The sequence below is a fragment of the Fundulus heteroclitus genome, chromosome 14 (assembly GCF_011125445.2).
Source record: "Fundulus heteroclitus isolate FHET01 chromosome 14, MU-UCD_Fhet_4.1, whole genome shotgun sequence".
Taxonomy (NCBI): Eukaryota; Metazoa; Chordata; class Actinopteri; order Cyprinodontiformes; family Fundulidae; genus Fundulus; species Fundulus heteroclitus.
The window spans coordinates 6,627,533-6,645,929 of NC_046374.1; the positions used below are offsets into that span (position 1 = coordinate 6,627,533).

General features: G+C 40.0%; 1 protein-coding gene across 4 annotated transcripts in view; it reads right to left on the reverse strand.

The window, feature by feature from the left end:
• The window catches only part of pde5ab (phosphodiesterase 5A, cGMP-specific, b), a 121,669-nt gene that overhangs the window by 44,366 nt on the left and 58,906 nt on the right, over positions 1-18,397 (reverse strand). For all 4 annotated transcript variants that reach the window (XM_012861467.3, XM_012861466.3, XM_036146183.1 and 1 more), the window contains exons 4-7: positions 14,204-14,293; positions 9,695-9,766; positions 8,383-8,472; positions 8,164-8,301 (exon numbers count right to left, since the gene is read on the reverse strand). In XM_012861467.3, the coding sequence (XP_012716921.2) occupies positions 8,164-8,301; positions 8,383-8,472; positions 9,695-9,766; positions 14,204-14,293 (390 nt within the window). The remainder of the gene's footprint in view (positions 1-8,163; positions 8,302-8,382; positions 8,473-9,694; positions 9,767-14,203; positions 14,294-18,397) is intronic.

The window sequence follows — 18,397 nt, forward strand, 5'->3', positions numbered from 1 at the left end:
CAAGTCAGTGGAAGTATATGCCTCCGTACTGAGCCCACTTATATTATAGATCTGCTCTGGCTGAAACAAGTTTTTTTTTTTTCCACTGTTGCGCAATGACATCATATTTTATACCTGGTCATCACTAAGGGTCTTAACATTCCCAAGGTCAATGAAACTGATGTTGTCCTATCTGATCACTTTTCTGTTACCTTTGAAAGCATCCTTTCCAATGACTCATTCAGCCAAAGAGACATAAAAGAATCTGATATTTAAGGACGATGCCACTGAAACCTTCAACCAAACTTACTCTTCTCCTTCCTCTTTGTCCTGTAACTTCTCTGAGACCATCAACAAAAACATTAATGCTAAATAATATTTTCCACAGTCAACAGGTTACCAAACCCTCCTGTGTCCGTGGCTTCTGAACTCCATTCCACCAGAGCCTGTAATGAATTTGCTAACTTCACTGAGAAAATCCTAAAGACAAGAGGATTAGTCTATACATCCATATCAAGTTCAGAACCAAAGCTGTCTCCATATAGAACTTATCTTGACAAAATGTCCTGACTCAGCCAAATAAACTACAAAACCTTAGAAGAAATCGTTCAGCAGCTAAGGTCCTCCTGCTGCCTTGATGTTGTAAACACAGCTTTCTTTAAAAGCTTTGTCTGTCATAATGTCTGGGGCATCTCAGTTTCCACTGAGTGTGGAGTCCCCCCAACATCCGGCTCCCCTCCGTTGGCGGGGGCCTTAACTCGTTGATGCGTTGTTCGTCCTCGGTGTCTGGGGCTGGGTGCTCGAGTGGGCTGACTCACTGGGCTCCATGGCCCCGTCGGGGCCCCACTGGAGGCTCTCTGGGCCCATTGCTGTATTCGCTCCGGCGTAGCAGGCTGCCGGTTGAACCCGTGGGCTCGTCGCACCAGCTCCCAGGGGCTTCAGCACTGTGGCTGGGGCTTGTTAAACAGTCCCAGAATAAAATCTAATAAAGCTTTATGCATATTTAAATCAAGTGGAGTCACTATGGCAAAAGTAGTAATGCTCCACTTGTGAACGTAAATCTGTTGGGCTCTCTTTAGCAATAATGCAGCAATTCCTAATGCTACACTGCCAGACAGGGCACGTACAAATGTTCTCCACACTTCTCAGACAATTAATAGTAAGAAAAGAGAAAATAAAAACAATGTTGCATTTTCCTCTCAAAATGTTTTACTAAGATACATGTCTGTGATGTTTAATATGACTAAATTCGAAAAAGTAATAAATAATACTGTATATTTTTCAGTGATGTTATCAAGGCGTTGGTTGTTTGTACCTGTAATACCTAATTGTTTTGCTGTTCTTGTTATATCTCTCTCTACAGGTGTAGAAGCAGACTCCAAGGATGTAATATTGCTCTCTCCTTTTCCTCTCTATTTTTCTTACCTTTTCTTCCTTTTAGCATGTTGTCTCATCTTTTTCTCTTTCTTCTCTTCTCTCTAACCTTCCCGTTTTTGTGTTCATTGAAAGTGAAATAGTCTCAGAATAAAATCGAATAAAGCTTTTTGCATATAAATCAAGTGGAGCGCTATAACAAAAATAGTAATGCTCCACTTGTGAAAGCAAATCTTTTGGGTTTCTTTGGTATTAAGACAGCAATTCTTAATGCTATACTTCCAGACAGGGCAGATTAAAAAAGTTCAAAAGATCAGCTGTATGTGCAGTTTAAGAATATACACATTAATATAAATCTCTCATGGGGTAAACTTTGGATGAAAACTGTCATTTTAGCTGGTCAAGGAGAAGGTGTTGTAAAGAAAAACTCTGCACAGCTTTTGTGTGTAGAAATACGTCCCCTGAAATATGTTTCAGGGGACTCATGTCCATTTTCAGCTTTATTTCTTCTAGAGGGGGAAGAAACGCATTTCAGTGCTAAGCAAATGTCAGGACCAGTCAGACAGAACCCATGTAACACCACCAGGCACCCGTATACAGCAAATGCCAACAGGCTGAGTAAGTAGCATTCAAGCTCAGAACAATCAGCTGCCCCGTTTGGACCGCCTTGAGTACCACACAAAACAAGCTTGCAGATAACTTTGTGCAAAATAAAAATTTCAACTGAAGCTAAATGCTTCCTGGCCTTCACACAGACATGTCCATAGAAAACTCAACTATTATATTTTTTGAGGACGGATATGCACACAGGTAAACAGTTTCCAAACTGACATCACACATGCCAGTAAAAGGAAGTGAGCTAAAGTGAGCAAACATTTTCCTTCTGTTACTGTTGGTGCAGTCAGTCTTTCAGTCAGTCTGTATTTTACTCCATTCCCAAAGAGCAGAAACTACTATGCTGCAGAAAATGCTGTGTTAAAATCCACAGACCCAACTGAGAAACTACAGACATGAAATACTGACACCTGCATACAGAGGGCTGTGTGTAAGATAAAGCCAGTAGAGGTCCTTAATCTCAGAGTAAATGTTTGGTAAGGAAAGGAACAGAATAGCAAGAAAGAGGGGTGGGTGAGTTTAGGAGACAGCTTGTCTGGAGAGTGTGAGTTCATGAGAGGGACAAATACATATGAGCTGAGGCTACATCAGCTTGGTTATAAAATGGGAGAAGAGCTGGGTAAAACCTGAACAATAAGATGGCCTGTTGTACAGACATTCCCCAGGAAACCTTTCCCACGTTGTCACATTTCAGCCACAAATATATTTCATTGGGATTTTATGTGACTGAGCTCAGCTCAAAGTCAGTCAGATTGGACAAAGAGTGTCTGTGAATATTAGTTTTCAACTTGGGTCAGCATTTGTGTCTCTGCTATTAAGAAAATATCCCCACAGCATGATGCTGCCACTAAAATGTTTCCCTGAGGGATTGTGTAGGAGTGTGAGCATGGCCAAACAGTCCAATCTGAGCAGGGCACCTTCTTTGCAAGTTTCCAAGAGGTTCCATAGGTATGATGAGAGCCAGATCTATTACTTTTCAGGCTCCTCTAATGTGGAATCAACTCCCAGTTTAAGTCTGTGATACAGACACCCTGTCTGCATATAAGACTAGGCTTAAAACTTTCCTTTTTGATACAGCTTCTAGTTAGAGTGGCTTAGGTTATCCTTAGCTATAGGCTTAGGCTGCTGAAAGAAAATACTGACCACTTTCCCTCACTGCTATTTTCTCCTACTGCTCTCCGATTATGCATTATCTACAGTTATTGGTGAGACTAACTTTATGTTCTTTTAGTTTCTTTCTCTTCAGAAAAGTTAAACCTCATCTATCATTACTTTTGTGTTCTCCTTCAATAGATGTTTTACATGACTGTGTTTCTATGCTTAACCTTCTCTGTCTGCAAGACAGCAATTGACAGAGCTCTTGATTTAATTAACTTTAGACTTTACTACTGTATTAATGTAGTCCTCTCTTAGACGAAGCCCCAACATTGCTACTGCTGCCATTAACGTTTTAGTTTTTTTTAATACTGGATCAGTACTTCCGTTGTCCCTTGTGTGTCTGCTTTGTTACGTTTAAATAGATAGCAGTTTACACTGGGAAGTTCTGATGGACGTTTCTTTCTGTTAAAGGGGAGTTCTACTCTCCACTGTAAACATGGGCTCTCAGTATAAGCTGCAAAGTTAATGACCCCATGAAATCTCCTGGCAGATTTTACCAATTGGGCTAATAAACCGACTTAGAAAGATTTTTTTAATAACTATTATCAAATAAGAATGTGTGTAAATAACGTTGCATCTGTTTGTATGATTGGACTGAATTTATATTTTATATTATTATTATTATTATTATATTACTTCATATAAGAACATTAAGAAGAACAACAATAATAATAATAATAATAATAATAACAATAATAATAATAATAATAATAATAATAATTCAATTTTATATAGCACTTTTTTGGATACTTAAAAATGCTTTATATACTTGATGATCTTTGTTTTTGTTTTACTACTCAAGTGCATTGAGAGGGCATTCATTGTGAATGTGTCCTATCTAAGCAAACTGAATCAAATTGAAGCAAAAACTTAATTTGTAGCATGCAACAGAGAAATAATAAGGCGTCATCATCATTGTAAATATGGACATTAATGACATTAACCATACTAAATATGTGGAAAAATACAAATAACTACATTTAATAAAATGAACTGAGAGAAGAGCCTGTTACCAGTTTTTACTAGAATTATTTTCAGAGGACACAGATAAGCTATAAAAAAACTGTTGTTTTCCCACCAGCTATCTTTAGGCGGCTGGATACACATGCAGCCACTTAGGTCAGAAGTCTGTTTCACACTGCATATCTGTTTTCCAGTTGTTTCCAGGCAAAGGAGCCTGATAACTACTGTGATGCAACATATGTATATCAATGGTCCACTTACAATGCCTACAATGTTGTTTCTTTTTTTCAATCATCCAGAATCCAGACATAATTTTTTAATGGAAGATTGAATTTCTGAGCTTTAAGATGGAAAACTCAAAACAGAATACCTCCACACAAGGTGGCAGCTACAAAATAGTGACCTTTAAAATCTTAAGAAAATACTGTAAAATGTATTTTATATACATGTACGTTTGAGAATCTTTGTTTGTCCCCTTATGTCTTAAAATACTTCACTACCAGTAAAATGGTTTTACCAGCTTGTTTAGAGGTTGGAAGTGGAAACACCTGGGTACAAAATGGGAAATAGTCTGAATAAGATAAAAATAGTCTGAATAAGATAAAAATGAACAAGGACCAATATATTTCCAGAGCTGAAGCTGTTTTTATTATTGGTACAAAACCCAGTGGGCCTCAACACAGCTGTGCTCTGAGCTGAATCTTGAGCTCATAAAAAGGACTCGGAGAATGAAGCAGATGCAGTGGCCAACAGCAAGGAGGATTCTCCTTGTTCAATCTCTTCTGTTGCTTCTTTATTCAACATTAAATGTCTTGGCTGTATGTCAGCATTCATACATAAAATATTTGGATGTCAGGCTCTAAAAGTGTGCACATTTCCAAAGAGGCCAATTTCAACACTTCCCAAACCATCCCCAGCATACCTAGATGTTACAGAACAATGAAACCAGAAATATGACCTCTGATGGATACATTTAATAAACACCCCTTGATTCTTGGATTAAACATCTTCCAAGCCATGTAACGGAAGTAGTCTACTTGGATGGAATTTGCCAAAATTTGTTCTGTAACCTCTTAATCTGTACATATTAAATGTTTTTCATTCCAAGTAAAGAAAAGTGTTTAGTCTTTAAATGAAATGTGTTAAATCTGCATAGTGCAAAAACTGGAAAATTCAGGCCTTAGCATCTCGTTGGTTATTGGCAGTCCTTTGTCAAAACTATAATAGAAAGATGCTGCCAACAATAAATGACAATGTTTGCTTTTGCAACAATCATTACCTACATTATGATAGAAAATGGAGGTTTATTTTTAGTTGTGACCTCAGCACTGCCTGCAGTCATTCATCATGTGCAGTAATGAAATTCATCATGGAAGTGATCTGTTGGGCATCTGAGGGCACTGAGTGTATTTCAATTCCGTCAGATGAACTAATTTCACTCAAAATGATCCTGGCACAATCTGTCCCAGGGGCACAGTTTGCATGTATAAAGTGTAATTCTAGCAGAGAAAGGCAACTATTGTGTGGTCTGCCAAAGGCATTCATAACTATTAAACTTCGTCACACTATAACCACATCCTTCAGTGGTTTTTATACATATTTATATGATCCAACAACAAAAAGTAGTTCATAACTTTTAGCAATTTTTAAAACTGCTTTACAAATCGAAATTATGGCACATTTGTATTCAGCCCTCTGGGTCAATACTGTGTAGAACCACCTCCAATAGTAGGTATCTACCAGCTTTAAAGATCCCGAGACTTACATTTCTGCTCATTCTGTTTTGATAAATACCTGGTATGTATCTGGTTTACTATACTACTTTTATTCACAGAGCACTTCAAACACCAGGATGGACGAGCAACCCCCCCCCCCCCCCCCCCACCACCACCACCCTGTGTGACCTCGAGCTGCATTTCCCCATCTGATACGACTTGACGTCACGCCTGAAGAGAAAAGCCGGTATAGAAAATGGATGAAGGATGGGATGTTACATTTTTAAAGTTTAATAAAATTGCTCAAAGTTTATCATAAAAAAAACACAGCTTGCTCTTAGATATGAACATTTTTTAATTAGCAAAATGTTATTAATGTATTTCATAAAGTGAAATATTGTTGAAGGTAATCTTGGCTGCAGTGATGTCTGTCTGGCAGGTGTTTTGGGGTCAGAGTAAAATGAGTCCATAGATCCACAGACAGGAGGCTTTTTCAGTGGTTTTTAGTATGACTTGCTTCTACAGTGTAGCTTCACATCGTGCTCTACTCTGTGTAAAAATAAAAAAATAACTTCATAACAGCTCTCTGAGAATCACCTTTGGCCTCACCGAGTTAGAACCCGTTCTCTAGTTGTAGCTGCAGTTCATTTTTTTATGTAGTTTCCTTAATAATCTGTACACATAAAAATCCTTGTCATTTTATTAAGAGTGTCCTGGTGCTCAGCAGCTCATCAGGTGGAGCTGCTGCATATTGACTGATAGCCGCTCTGACTGCAGCTCTGCCTTCTTTGGTTCAGACAAGTGCAGGTGAAATTATTATTATTTTTGTTTTAATTTTTCCAAATCTGACCCAGTCAAATGCGGGACATTGTTTCACTTCTGACCCTTCTTCATGAAAAAACCGCATCATGCTAAATTAGCCTGAGCTAGCGCGTTACTCTGAGTTTTAAATAAAACATAATAGTGAATCATGAGGAGATCCCTGGTTGGTTTATCAGCTAAGTTACTGGAAGCCTGGGAATAAACACTGACAGGTGACATGGCCACAGGTGGAAATTATTCATTAACTGCAGGAGCAACGACAGACACGCTTACCGAGGAAGTTGTTGTCAGATGGTCAATCTGCTGAACTTTCTCACCTCCTGGCTCATGAATCCAAACAAACCCTTTGACTACCGCTACTTTCATCTATGTCATCTGTGGCCAATTTGAGATGTGTAATGATTAAACACCAATGAAGCTCGTTGTCAGAGGTCCGCTTTGCAAAGACCCGCCCTACTCTCTTTCTGATTGGCTAATGTCCTGGCTCTGCCAGGTTTCATTGGTTGAGAGCAGCTTCAGTTTAAAACCTTGAATAAAAAGTGTAGACAAAACTATTTGCGCTTATTTTCCAAATGACGGAAATCCGTCGCAGCAACGGAGAACTTTAACCCCTGGCTTAGAAGGACCTTCTTTCAGTGTTGCAGTATGAAAGTCATCCACAAGAGGGTGTGGCCTCTCATTGTATAGTGGAGCCCACCACAGTAGTTGTTAGAGAAAGAAGTAATGGCGGAGTAAACATCAAATGGTCCAAATGGAGTCCGGTATGGGATTATTTTTACACAGTTTAATGATGACCAGGATGCGAAATGCTCTTTATACGGTTCTGTGTTTAAATACAAACACTTAGCGAAGCTCCTTAATTTGTCAGCTAAATAGCTCCCATTCAGCCGGGCTGCATGGCAGAGCAGCATCGACTTCTCAAACAAAACTCACTGATCCGCTCAGAAGGCAAGGATGTGATGACAGAAAAGCAGAGGTCATTACACAAAAAATTGTAACATGATAGAAAAAGACATGATGGTAAAAGCACGACTGATGGTGAGGGCTTTTTTTGAAGATTATAGGTGTTTGTTTTTGTCAGTAACCAAATAGGTTGCTGTTTTGTTATATTTTATAAATAAGTCTATGTTTAATAATGTGTAAGAAAAGCACTATTTTTGTTCATTCAGTCAGTATTTCATACAGGGGGCACAATAAGCTGTTAAAATATAATGATGTGCCTCTTTTAAAATTCAACATTTTGTAAAAAAAAAAAAAAAAAAAATTGCCCTTCATGACAGACCCTCTTGATACAAGAGAAAACTATGTTTTTTTAAGAAAATGGCTGCTTATCAATTAATTGTTAGTCGATTGATAAGATCAATCAACTTTAGATTAACTCATTAATTGATAACTTCCTGACCCCCACAGCATAATGCTGCCACCACTGTGTTTCAGAATGAGGATGATGTGTTCAGGGTAAAGAGCAGTGTTAGTTTATATAAAGCTCAGAAAGTTTAATTTTGACCCTCTGACCAGAGCAACTGTGTGTACTGACCATTGAGTCGTCATCAGCGATGAAGACAGTGCAGGCCTGAGCCTGCATGAAGGACAGGATGGTTCCAGCAATCTTCCGTAACAAAACCTCCAAACACTGCTGCTCCTCAAAGATCAGACTGGCCAGGTCCAACAGCACCTGCACTTACAAACACATTCATCACATTCACACTAAGCTCTATCTGTGTGGATGCGATCTTTCACAAACAATCCCACTTGCCTGATTGCGTCTGTTTTCCAGCTGCGAGGTCTCATACAGCTGTGCGTTGTGCAGAACAATGCCTGAAAAGGCCAGATAGACCGAGAAGTCCTGTTTGGAAGGAAAATAATGAAGCAGGAAGTAAGTACGGAAGAAAATAACAAGTCATTTTTATCTATATAGCACTTTTTACAGATGATAATGTTATAGAGAGCACCACAGTAAAACATAAATACATCTGACACATGGATTTCGGGTTGAGGTGAGGAAGATTCTGCTGTTACTGAGCAGTGGGGTCCAGTGGGAGGGAACTACACTGGTATGGGAGCTTGAGCCATGTTGTAGCATGGTGGGTTCTTGGCTGGCAGTCAGTGGCTCTCAGGGATGTTCTGAGCCAGCTATGAACTGCAGCGACTGAACTGGGCTTTTGTGGGGATAAGATTCCCTTAACCCCCATGTGGCTGTGTGATTGGATGGAATGGCACAATACCATCCATCTGACTTCCAGGGTTTCCAGACTGTGAGCTCGATATTCAGAGGGGAATGTAGTGGTTGGGTTTGGTGTTGTGGTTCAGTACCACGCGTCTCTCCCTGTGCCACCCTGCCCTGGGTACTGCTGCTCCTGTGCTTCACTGCGGGCCTCGCATGGTGTCGGCTGTATGGCTACTCTGTGGGGGTGCCTGGTGTCTTTCTGTCCAAGGCTTCACCGCTACAGCCTCTAGGAGCCAAGGCTACCTGCTGTTTCTGCTCTTGAGGCTGAGCGCTGTAAGGTTTAACTCTTCTAATCATTGTAACATCTTTGCAAATCTAGGTGGCAAACTAGCGCCCACATCTACACAAAACACACACATTCTCTTTCTCTCTCCACCTCAGTGCTAAACCTAACCTCTAGCCCAGAAAAAAGGAAGGACCAAAAAAAGGTCCTCACTTTAGATCAAAGTCCTAATTTTACCATTAAAGTCTCTAAAAGTCAGTATCAGGATTTTCAAGTGAAAGGAGGCAGAAACAGGCATCGTTTGAGCTTTTTCCTGAGCTCTAGTTTCAAACTTTGCATTTGCATTTATGGGACACCTGAAGGGGATAAATCTCCTTTCTATGGAAACAAGTAAAAAGATTACTGAAGTAGTCTAGGCGTGAAGGCGTTATCTGTTTAGAATAGCTCTCCATGGACATGGCCGAAATAAAAATATCCACAGGTTCCGCAGACAAGGTTGAAGAGAAGCTAAGAGAGAGAAGTGCTGCTTGTTCTGTAGAAGAGTACTATAAGAGGTAACAATAACAGAGCTTGAGCAAAACCACTGGCTCACAGTGTTATTCAGTCAAACTGACCAACCTTTTCATCCTGTTCAGTGAAGGCACCATCCTCTCCACATTTCTTGTTAATAGCCTGGGCCACTCCAACTACCTGCAGCAAGTTGGAATAATAATGAAGCAAAGACAGGAGTCATTTATTTAGAGCAGCTTTACAGAGGTCAGAAAATGCTTCAGACCAAACAGGATTTCTTTAAATACCAAACATTAACTGTAAAAATCTACCGTCTTATGAGCTGGTTTGGTGGTGTTCATTCTTTTATATTACACAGAATGGAAAGTGAAAACAACAGTATCAACACATCTTTTTATGAACTCATGTTTAAATGTGTACATGGAAACACCAACATATTGATGTTTGGATCAAAGCCCCACAAAAACGGCATTGCTTCTTAAAAGGAACAGAGACAGCTGGTGATTTTCAGATGGAAACAGGGTAACTTTAAAGAACAAGAACAAGCCTAATATTTTTCTACTGTAAGCAAACGATCAATGAGATCCAGCTGGGATAAGTAACAGATGGTTAGCTCCTTGTGGACGACATCCGCTGGTGCCATCTTCTACCACAGGGACATCCCAGTGAGGGCTGGAGCCATTCTTGGTTCATCAGACCAAATGTTAGCTGTTCCTGCCTTTCACTTGTTTTCATGCAGCAATCATTGCCATGAACCTTGTATCATTTGGAGTATTTTAATGAATCTTTTTCCGGAGTGGAACATACAGGGAGGGAACTAAGTATTTGATCCCCTGCAGATTTTCTATGTTTGTTTGCAAACTTTCTGGTAGTTTTATTTTAATGCAGAGAGACAGAATTTCAATTTAAAAAAAATTTAAACTTGTATTGTGTCATGGAAATAAGTATTTAACATTCTTCAATAAAAAACAGATTTCTGACAGATGGGTTATGTACTCCTGTTGCTCACAGATCATCACACCATCAGTCCACTAAGTTCCTTCAGATTCTCCACCACCCTGACAGACTACCGTGCTGTCAACGGACCCCTAGGACCAGATGGAACTACTATGGGCTCCAAGAACATCATCGAGAAGCTTGGTGAGAGAATGAGAGCTGTTGGAACCATACCAGAGCTTTTTTTGGGCTTCACGCAAGGCAGGGAACAAGCTTGTTAACAATGTGAAGGCAATTAGACCACAGTCACGGAGAACACCTGTTGTAGCACACTCCTCTGTGAGAGACTGAAATCTACATCTACTATCCTGCAACAGAAGGACTATGAGCAGGCCCCGTCTTGGCTCTCAAGTGAACATCAAAATTATTTAGAGAATATTTTGGGAGGAACTGCTGTGGTCAGATGTGATCAAAATTGAACTAATTTACATCAGTTCAACCTGCTGTGTTTGCAAGAAGGGACATATTAATTATGTCGTCAAGAACACCAGCTCTAATGTTGACCACAGAAGTGGAAACACTTTGGTTTGGGGCTGTTTTTCTGCTCGAAATACAGAGAAGACCTTATGGCATTGAAGGGCCAATGAATGAGAAATTCTGGATGAGAACAGTAAAGATAGGTGCCTCTTCCTGCATGACAATAATGTCAAACACAATGGTAAGACAACAATGGGGTGGCTTAAGAAGCAGAACATTAAGGTCATGGACATCCTGGTTAAGCTTGGGACATGCTACATGACTTTCAGAGACTGGACCTGGACTTACTAAAAGAATGGAGATCACCTAGAACAAATGGACCTGCTAAGAGATCACACAGTACAGGATTTAAGAAAGCAGGCAAAATCTGGTCACAACAAACAAGTGAGGAAGACAGTTTGAAGGAATACACTTACCAGTAAGTGACACTAACAGTAAACATTCTCAGAATTCAGTCCTGTTATGTTTCTGTTTCTCTGGTCACGGTTTTGGACTGCGGGAGGAACCGGAGTACCCGGAGAGAACCCACTCATGCACAGGATGTCACAATTTTGAGGTCTTTGGTTATGGTTTAGATTGATGTTTTTCTTGTCATTTATTATGTTCTAGAGGTCTTTGTCTAGGGGTTAAATGTCTTTAAATGTTAAAGGAGCAAAGTGGAAGGCATTTACTGTAAAATTAACCAAAATCATTTACATTTGTCATCCGGGATGGAAGTAACACTGTATACTGTATATAGGGATGGAAGTAACATTCCCTATATACAGTCCTCTCTATCTTCAATGTCAAACCTAGAGATACAGTGCAGAACATCTACGGTGCGGAACATCTTCAGTGCAGAGCGTAGCCCGTGTTTACTTCCTGGTTCCTGAGCCAATCATATGAGAGTTCCCAGGGTTGCCAAAAACGTGTGCAGCATTGGATATTTTATCTTGACAAAAAAGCAGCAGCATGCAAACATGGAAGCCAGTAAGAGAAGCGAACCAGAAATAGAACAGAACACAACAGCATATATCTGTCCTGTGTAAGTAAAAATTCAGTGGGGTTTCACAGCAGCATAGGACTGTAATGCCATTGAGCCATGATGAGAAACTAAAATCAGATTGGATTGGAAGCAAAATTAAGCTTTACAGGCACCAAAGACCAGCCCCCTCAGCAGGGGTACATCGGTGCTACAAAACTTTAGCTCCCACCACTTTTGCCTGGAGACATGGAGGAGAGAGAGTTCGCCCGCACAAGCCAGGCATGGGGCCTCATGGGCCTCTCTGAAACTCAGTTCCTGCTGTTTCGTTGGGACAGCAAATGGGGAGAAACTCATCCTCTGTGGAGCGGAGGACCCGACTGAGTTCGGAGATTCATCGACCCGACCGCAGCTAAGTTGCACTCTGACTTCTGCGCAACCAACCGCAAAGTAAAGAATGCCGAAACAGCTTTGTTTATTTTTGTCAGCTGTTGCAGGAAAGCAGACGCAAGACGGTGGATTGGTCGCCTTCCCTCACCAGACAAGCTGAGAGCTCATAGAGTGCAAGCAGGCACTTGGACCAGCACCCTGACCACGTGTCGGCTAGGCCGCAGAGCCTATGCTGAAAGAACCGGCATATCCCCTGTTTTCCACTGCTCTTTCTTGGATGGCCAAAGTAAACCGAACTCACACGAGGCACTGACAGGTTTGGCAGAGAAACCACAGGGAAAGTCAAAAGGTTTGTTTGGAAAGCTTGTGTGATGCGGGTACATGTGTTTTTAAACACATGGAGCTACCGAGTAGCTCCCCGCTAGCATTGTCATACCATGTCATTGCCGATGTGATTCGAGTGTGCTTTTATGGTTATAACAAACGTCATCTCCACACTGGTTTCATACATTGATGGGATATTAATGTTTATGTTATCCGGCCCACTCATTATGACTAAAATTAAGCTTAAGCTTTTAAAGTTAGCGCAGAAAATCCGCTAGCCAAAATGCTATTTAGCTCCTGGTGACTTTCCTGACATTCAAAAAGGGCTTGTTTCAAACATAAAGCTTGCTTCGTTTCGCTCCGCCATCGTTCGATAGTGCTATGAGTGTGATTACAGCATTAATATGGAATATTAATGTCGATTTGAAGGCGTTTGTATGACTATAGAAGTAACCAATTTTAGGGGCTGATCGCTACAGCGACCACTAGCCTCCTAGAAGGGGCCCTATGCCAAATAATCGCATTAATAAAATAGAGCGTTCCTAACGTTTACAGATGTTTAAAATGTTATTTCCTCAAATAATGTTTATGTAACTCGGGATTTGTATTTTGAATGGGTTGAAACACATGCCAAATGTTGTTCTGAATTAGTTAAGCTAATTTAAGCTCATTCCATGTTCTCTAAGGTGAACTTTGGTTCCTTAACTCAATTAAAATATTTTTATATCAAATAATGTTTTGTTTAACTTAGGATTTGCATTATGAATGGGTTGAAACACATGACAAATGTTGTTCTAAATAAGTTAAGCTAATTAACTCCATTCCATGTTCTTTAAGTCAGATCTGCAGTGAACCAGGATTTACTGAATTATTCTGAAGATGATCACCACTGTTATGTTGTCTTTTGTCTTTTTGCATGTACATAGTTCCTTACCTTAGCTTCTTTTTTATCTACTTTTTGCTTAGTAGTTTAGTTAGGTTTCACTAGCCTAGTAGATGGCTTGTTGATTGAAGTATAGTGTTCATTTAGATACACAGCATTATATAGTGATGTATCTGTTTTGTGTGTTGCTCCAATTTGAAACACTAGGTGTCATTATTACTTATCGCTTATAGTTGACTCTATCATTCATCTCATGTTGGTGTTCTGTGTTATATTATGTCCTTGTATCTTCGTTCAGTTTGATTCCTGTTTTTTTTAGTCTGACCCCTCAGCCATAGCTTATTCAGTATACCTGTTGCCTTGTCATCACAGTCAAGTTCCTCTAAATTCTTCAACTTAAAATCAACAGCTAGGTGGTTGAAAAAGTGGCACAGGAGGGCGTTCTGAGAGGGCAGAGACTCTCTTGATTAAAGCAATAGGTAAACTGAGGTTATATTCTTGTTCAGTTTGAGTTTAAATCATCAGACATTTAATTAATCAGTCACAGAAAGCTTTAAACGGAGCGTAAATATGCAAAGCACCTCACCTCTCCTCTGTGGTTCTTGATGGGTAGACAAAGTATACTCTGGGTTTTGTAGCCTGTGATCAGGTCGACTTCTGCATTGAATCTTGGGTCCTGGGGAAGCAGAAGTTAGACAAGGGATCCTGTTAGTATGAAGTTATGTTGCTTTTACACAAAAAGTGATAACATTTCTTTCTAACATCTTTGAAAATCAACACGTTTACTGATGAGTCTGTGAATGTAAACAATGTAGTATAGTGCAAAATACAAGTAATGCTAGTAGCCAGTAAGCTAATCACAGTGCTTTTGAAAATATTCACACTCCTTGAACTCTTTTAAGTGGATTTTTATGTGACAGACCAACATAAAGTTATCTGATTTAGAGTATGGAGATTTTCCCTCAGCATCCCCGAGTACATTCATCCACCACATTTAGCTGCTTTGTAGAAAATTCAGAAGGATTTAAGACTTTCCTTTGGTTTGGTTCACTTTCACACTGCTCCCTAAAAAGCAGACCAGCCCACCTGGAGGACATCATGCATTTACAGCTGCTCAACAGTTTCATACTTACAGTATGTTAACACAAAGTCTCTGCTTCCAAGAAAAAGTATTCTCTTGCCTCTTAGCATAAATACAGCACAGTGATGAGTCTGCGCACAGACAGGAGATTGATCAGCTGACTCTGTGGGGCAGCCAGAACAACATGGAGCTTAACACAGTCAAAACTGTGGAGATGATCATGGACTTCAGGAGGAGCCCCCCCATCATCATACTCGACAGCTCGGTGTCTGCTATGGAAACCTTCAGGTTTCTGGGATCCGCAACATCCCAGGACCTACAGTGGGAGCCCAACACTGTGACCATCATCAAGAAGGTCCAGCAGAGGATGTACTTCCTGAGCCAGCTCAGGAAGCTCAACCTGCCTAAGAAGGTGGTGATCCACTTCTACAAAGCCATCATCCAGCCTGTCTTCTGTTCCTCCATAACTGTCTGGTTTGGATCTACCACCAAAAAGGACCAGGCCAGACTCCAACAGACAGTCAGGGCTGCAGAAAAGATCCTCAGTGCCAACCTTTCTTCCGTTCAGGACCTGTACATTTCCAAAGTCAGGAAACGGGCAAGAAACATCACTGCAGGTCCATCTCACTCTGGTCACAGCAGGATCCACCTTCTACCCTCTGGTAGGCGCAACAGAGCACTGTACGCCAAGACCAACATACTCAGGAACAGTTTCTTCCCACAAGCCATCACTCTAATGAACAACTGACTGACAATAAGGCAAAACAGAATAAAAAAAACCCCACCTGTACATAATAACAACAATGGAAATATTTACTTCTGCATCCTTTGCACTCTGCTCATTGCATCGTTGCATTCTTTTTCTCAGTTTGTTCATTGTTTCTAGTGTGTTTGTGTGTTTTTCTATGTAACATTATTGTGTTATTGTATTATAAAGTAAGTAAGCACATTGTGAGCAATGTACAATCCAGGGTCAAATTCTTCATGGCCAAATAAAGCTGATTCTGATCTGATTCTTATACTTTTTGAAATAGCATTATTAGATAATGTAATGTGACCAAAGGTTTAGGTGGTATGGATACTTATGTAAGGCAGTGTTTATTTGATCCTGAATTAAAAATGGAATAAGTTCCACCTCCAACTCCCAATGGCAATAAAACACAGCAACAGAGACGTGTTTTGGCACTGCTGATTTAAACAAACTGTGCGGAAGTTACAGGATGGAGGTTCTACTCAGGGCTCTTCCTACACATTTTATTCACTGTTGAGTACTGATGAAACTCTCATTCAGCATAGCAACAAATACATTGACTGCGCGTTTAATTGTTGACTTCTTATGTGCTGTCTGCAAACGGAAAGCTTTAAATGTCAGCCAACAATAAGCAGAGCTTAGTAGCTGGTTACATAAGAGTGGCTAACATTTCAACAATGTATCAGCATCAGAACCAGACATCACTTAGCTTCAACAAGCACTCCAATGGCCTACACTAACAGCGCCTGCAGTTTCGATTTACATAAGAGGGTTGATATTCAGTAGAAGATGAACACATGGAGCCATCAGCTTTAGCCAACACAAAGTCCACTCCTTTGCAAACCAAATTCATATGCAGATGCTGTGTTTAGGATCTGTGACGAGAAGCAAAACCTCTGGTTTTACATAGGGAGTTGGCTTTTGAAGAATCAGGAAATACCAGATGAAAAGACTCATTTACTGGACCCAGCTCCTACTTGCAACTCTCCCACCCACCAACTTACCTTTAAAGCCTCTGACACTGTCTTTTTATTTGCATCACTGACTTAACTCAAGGGAAATTTGTGTGTTGAAGAATAGACCCGTATTCACAATGATTCTCAGAATCCTTTTAGACCGTTCCTATCTTGGCCTAGAAATTCCTGCCAATGACTTTTACCTTAAGAATGATTCACATAGCTGCTGAGAGTGACCCTGAGTAAGGAGACGACAGATATTCTTATCTTAGTGAGATGTGGTTGACCAGGTTAATGTCTTTTAAGAGCTGTTATTGGTTGATACAACAAACAAAATACACACACACACACACACACACACACAAATATGGTTCCTAGTAATCCATGGAGATAAATTAATTGATTAGCCTGGATTAAGAAATGTGTCATGATAATAAAACTTAGCAAAATTAACAACATTAAATAATTGTCACAGCATTATAATGTTGGAATGTACTTTATTCACATCATCATCATTATCATTTTATGATTTGCTTATTGTTATGTTTACTGGCCATAATTGTCATTTTACACTTCATCTATTTCATATTAATAAATCCCCTTAAACCCAGAGGGGTTTAGGAGCAATTTACACCTGAAATTACTTACCTGATATGAATCATGTAAAGCTCCACAGCTATCAAGTGTAAATTAAAACTTTTGGTATCCGTGTGAGGGTTAGGCATTAAACAATCTTTTTTTCCAGTGGAAGCACTATTGCAAATGTCACTATATTTGATTTATATATGAGTAAACAAAGATAAAATTAAAAAAAAAATTTTGAGCCTAATTTTCTTTTCAAAATAAACATTAAAAAAAAACTATAAAAAACCCTTTTGAAAATATAGGGCAAGCCTTAAGGTGTGTTTACACCAAACACAAACGACACATTCGCAGCGAGTGATTTACACATTATCCCTATGTATAGCATGGCCACATTTGGCCACTGAGATTCTTTCCCATTCCTCGAGGCTAAACTGCTGCAGCTCCTTCATGGATGGTTTCCACTTCTGTCCAGCGATTTTCAAGTCTAACCAGAGACTATCGATTGGCTTGATGTCTGAACGTTGACTAGCCCATCACAACACATTTAATTGTTTCCCTTAAACCACGCTAGTGTTGCTTTAGCAGTCTGCTTCTGGTCATTGTCCTGCTGGAGGGTGAACCTCCGTCCCAGTCTCAAATCACAGACAGACTGACACAGGCTGTGCTGCAGAATTTCCCTGTGTTTAGCACCATCCTTATGCTGACCCAGTGCCAGACAGTATCTTCCTTGATGGCTAAAAAGTTACATTTTAGTCTCCCCTGACCAGAGCACCTTCCTCCATACATTTGAGGAGTCACCCACATGCCTTCTTCTTTTTAACACTAAGTAACTTTTTTTCTGGCCACTCTTCCATATAATGCAAATCTATGTAGTGTACGGCTTATTGGGGTCATATGGAAAGACGCATTGTATTGATACAGATCCTCGGGTCAAGTTCTTCTTTGTCTCATCTCCCTGAAGAAGTGTGTTGGAGAAGAGACAAAATGTTTTAACAAAGAACACGTCCAAAATACCAGCTCAATTTTTTTCTTTTTTTTCTACCAGGATTATTGAGATGCATCAGAATGAGTAAGACCAGTACGTTACCCCTCTGCTTTTCAATGTAACCTCAGGATGATACAAATATTTGTGCAAAATTAAAAAAAAACAATAATAACAGAAAGCCTGACTGTCCCTCAGCCAGCAGGTTTTCACAGGGACAACACAAGTCCAAATGTCTCAGCACTGACCAGGACAATTTGAATAATAGAATTCCGTAGGAGCAGACATATTTACATAGGCCAGATGTCTGTTCTCTGCTGAAGAGTCAGACAACAATTTACTGTTAAGCTATATAATTCTGAGTGCATAAACAAGGTTTGATAGTCAGACACCAGAAAAACACATGCATTCAATTACAGCCACTT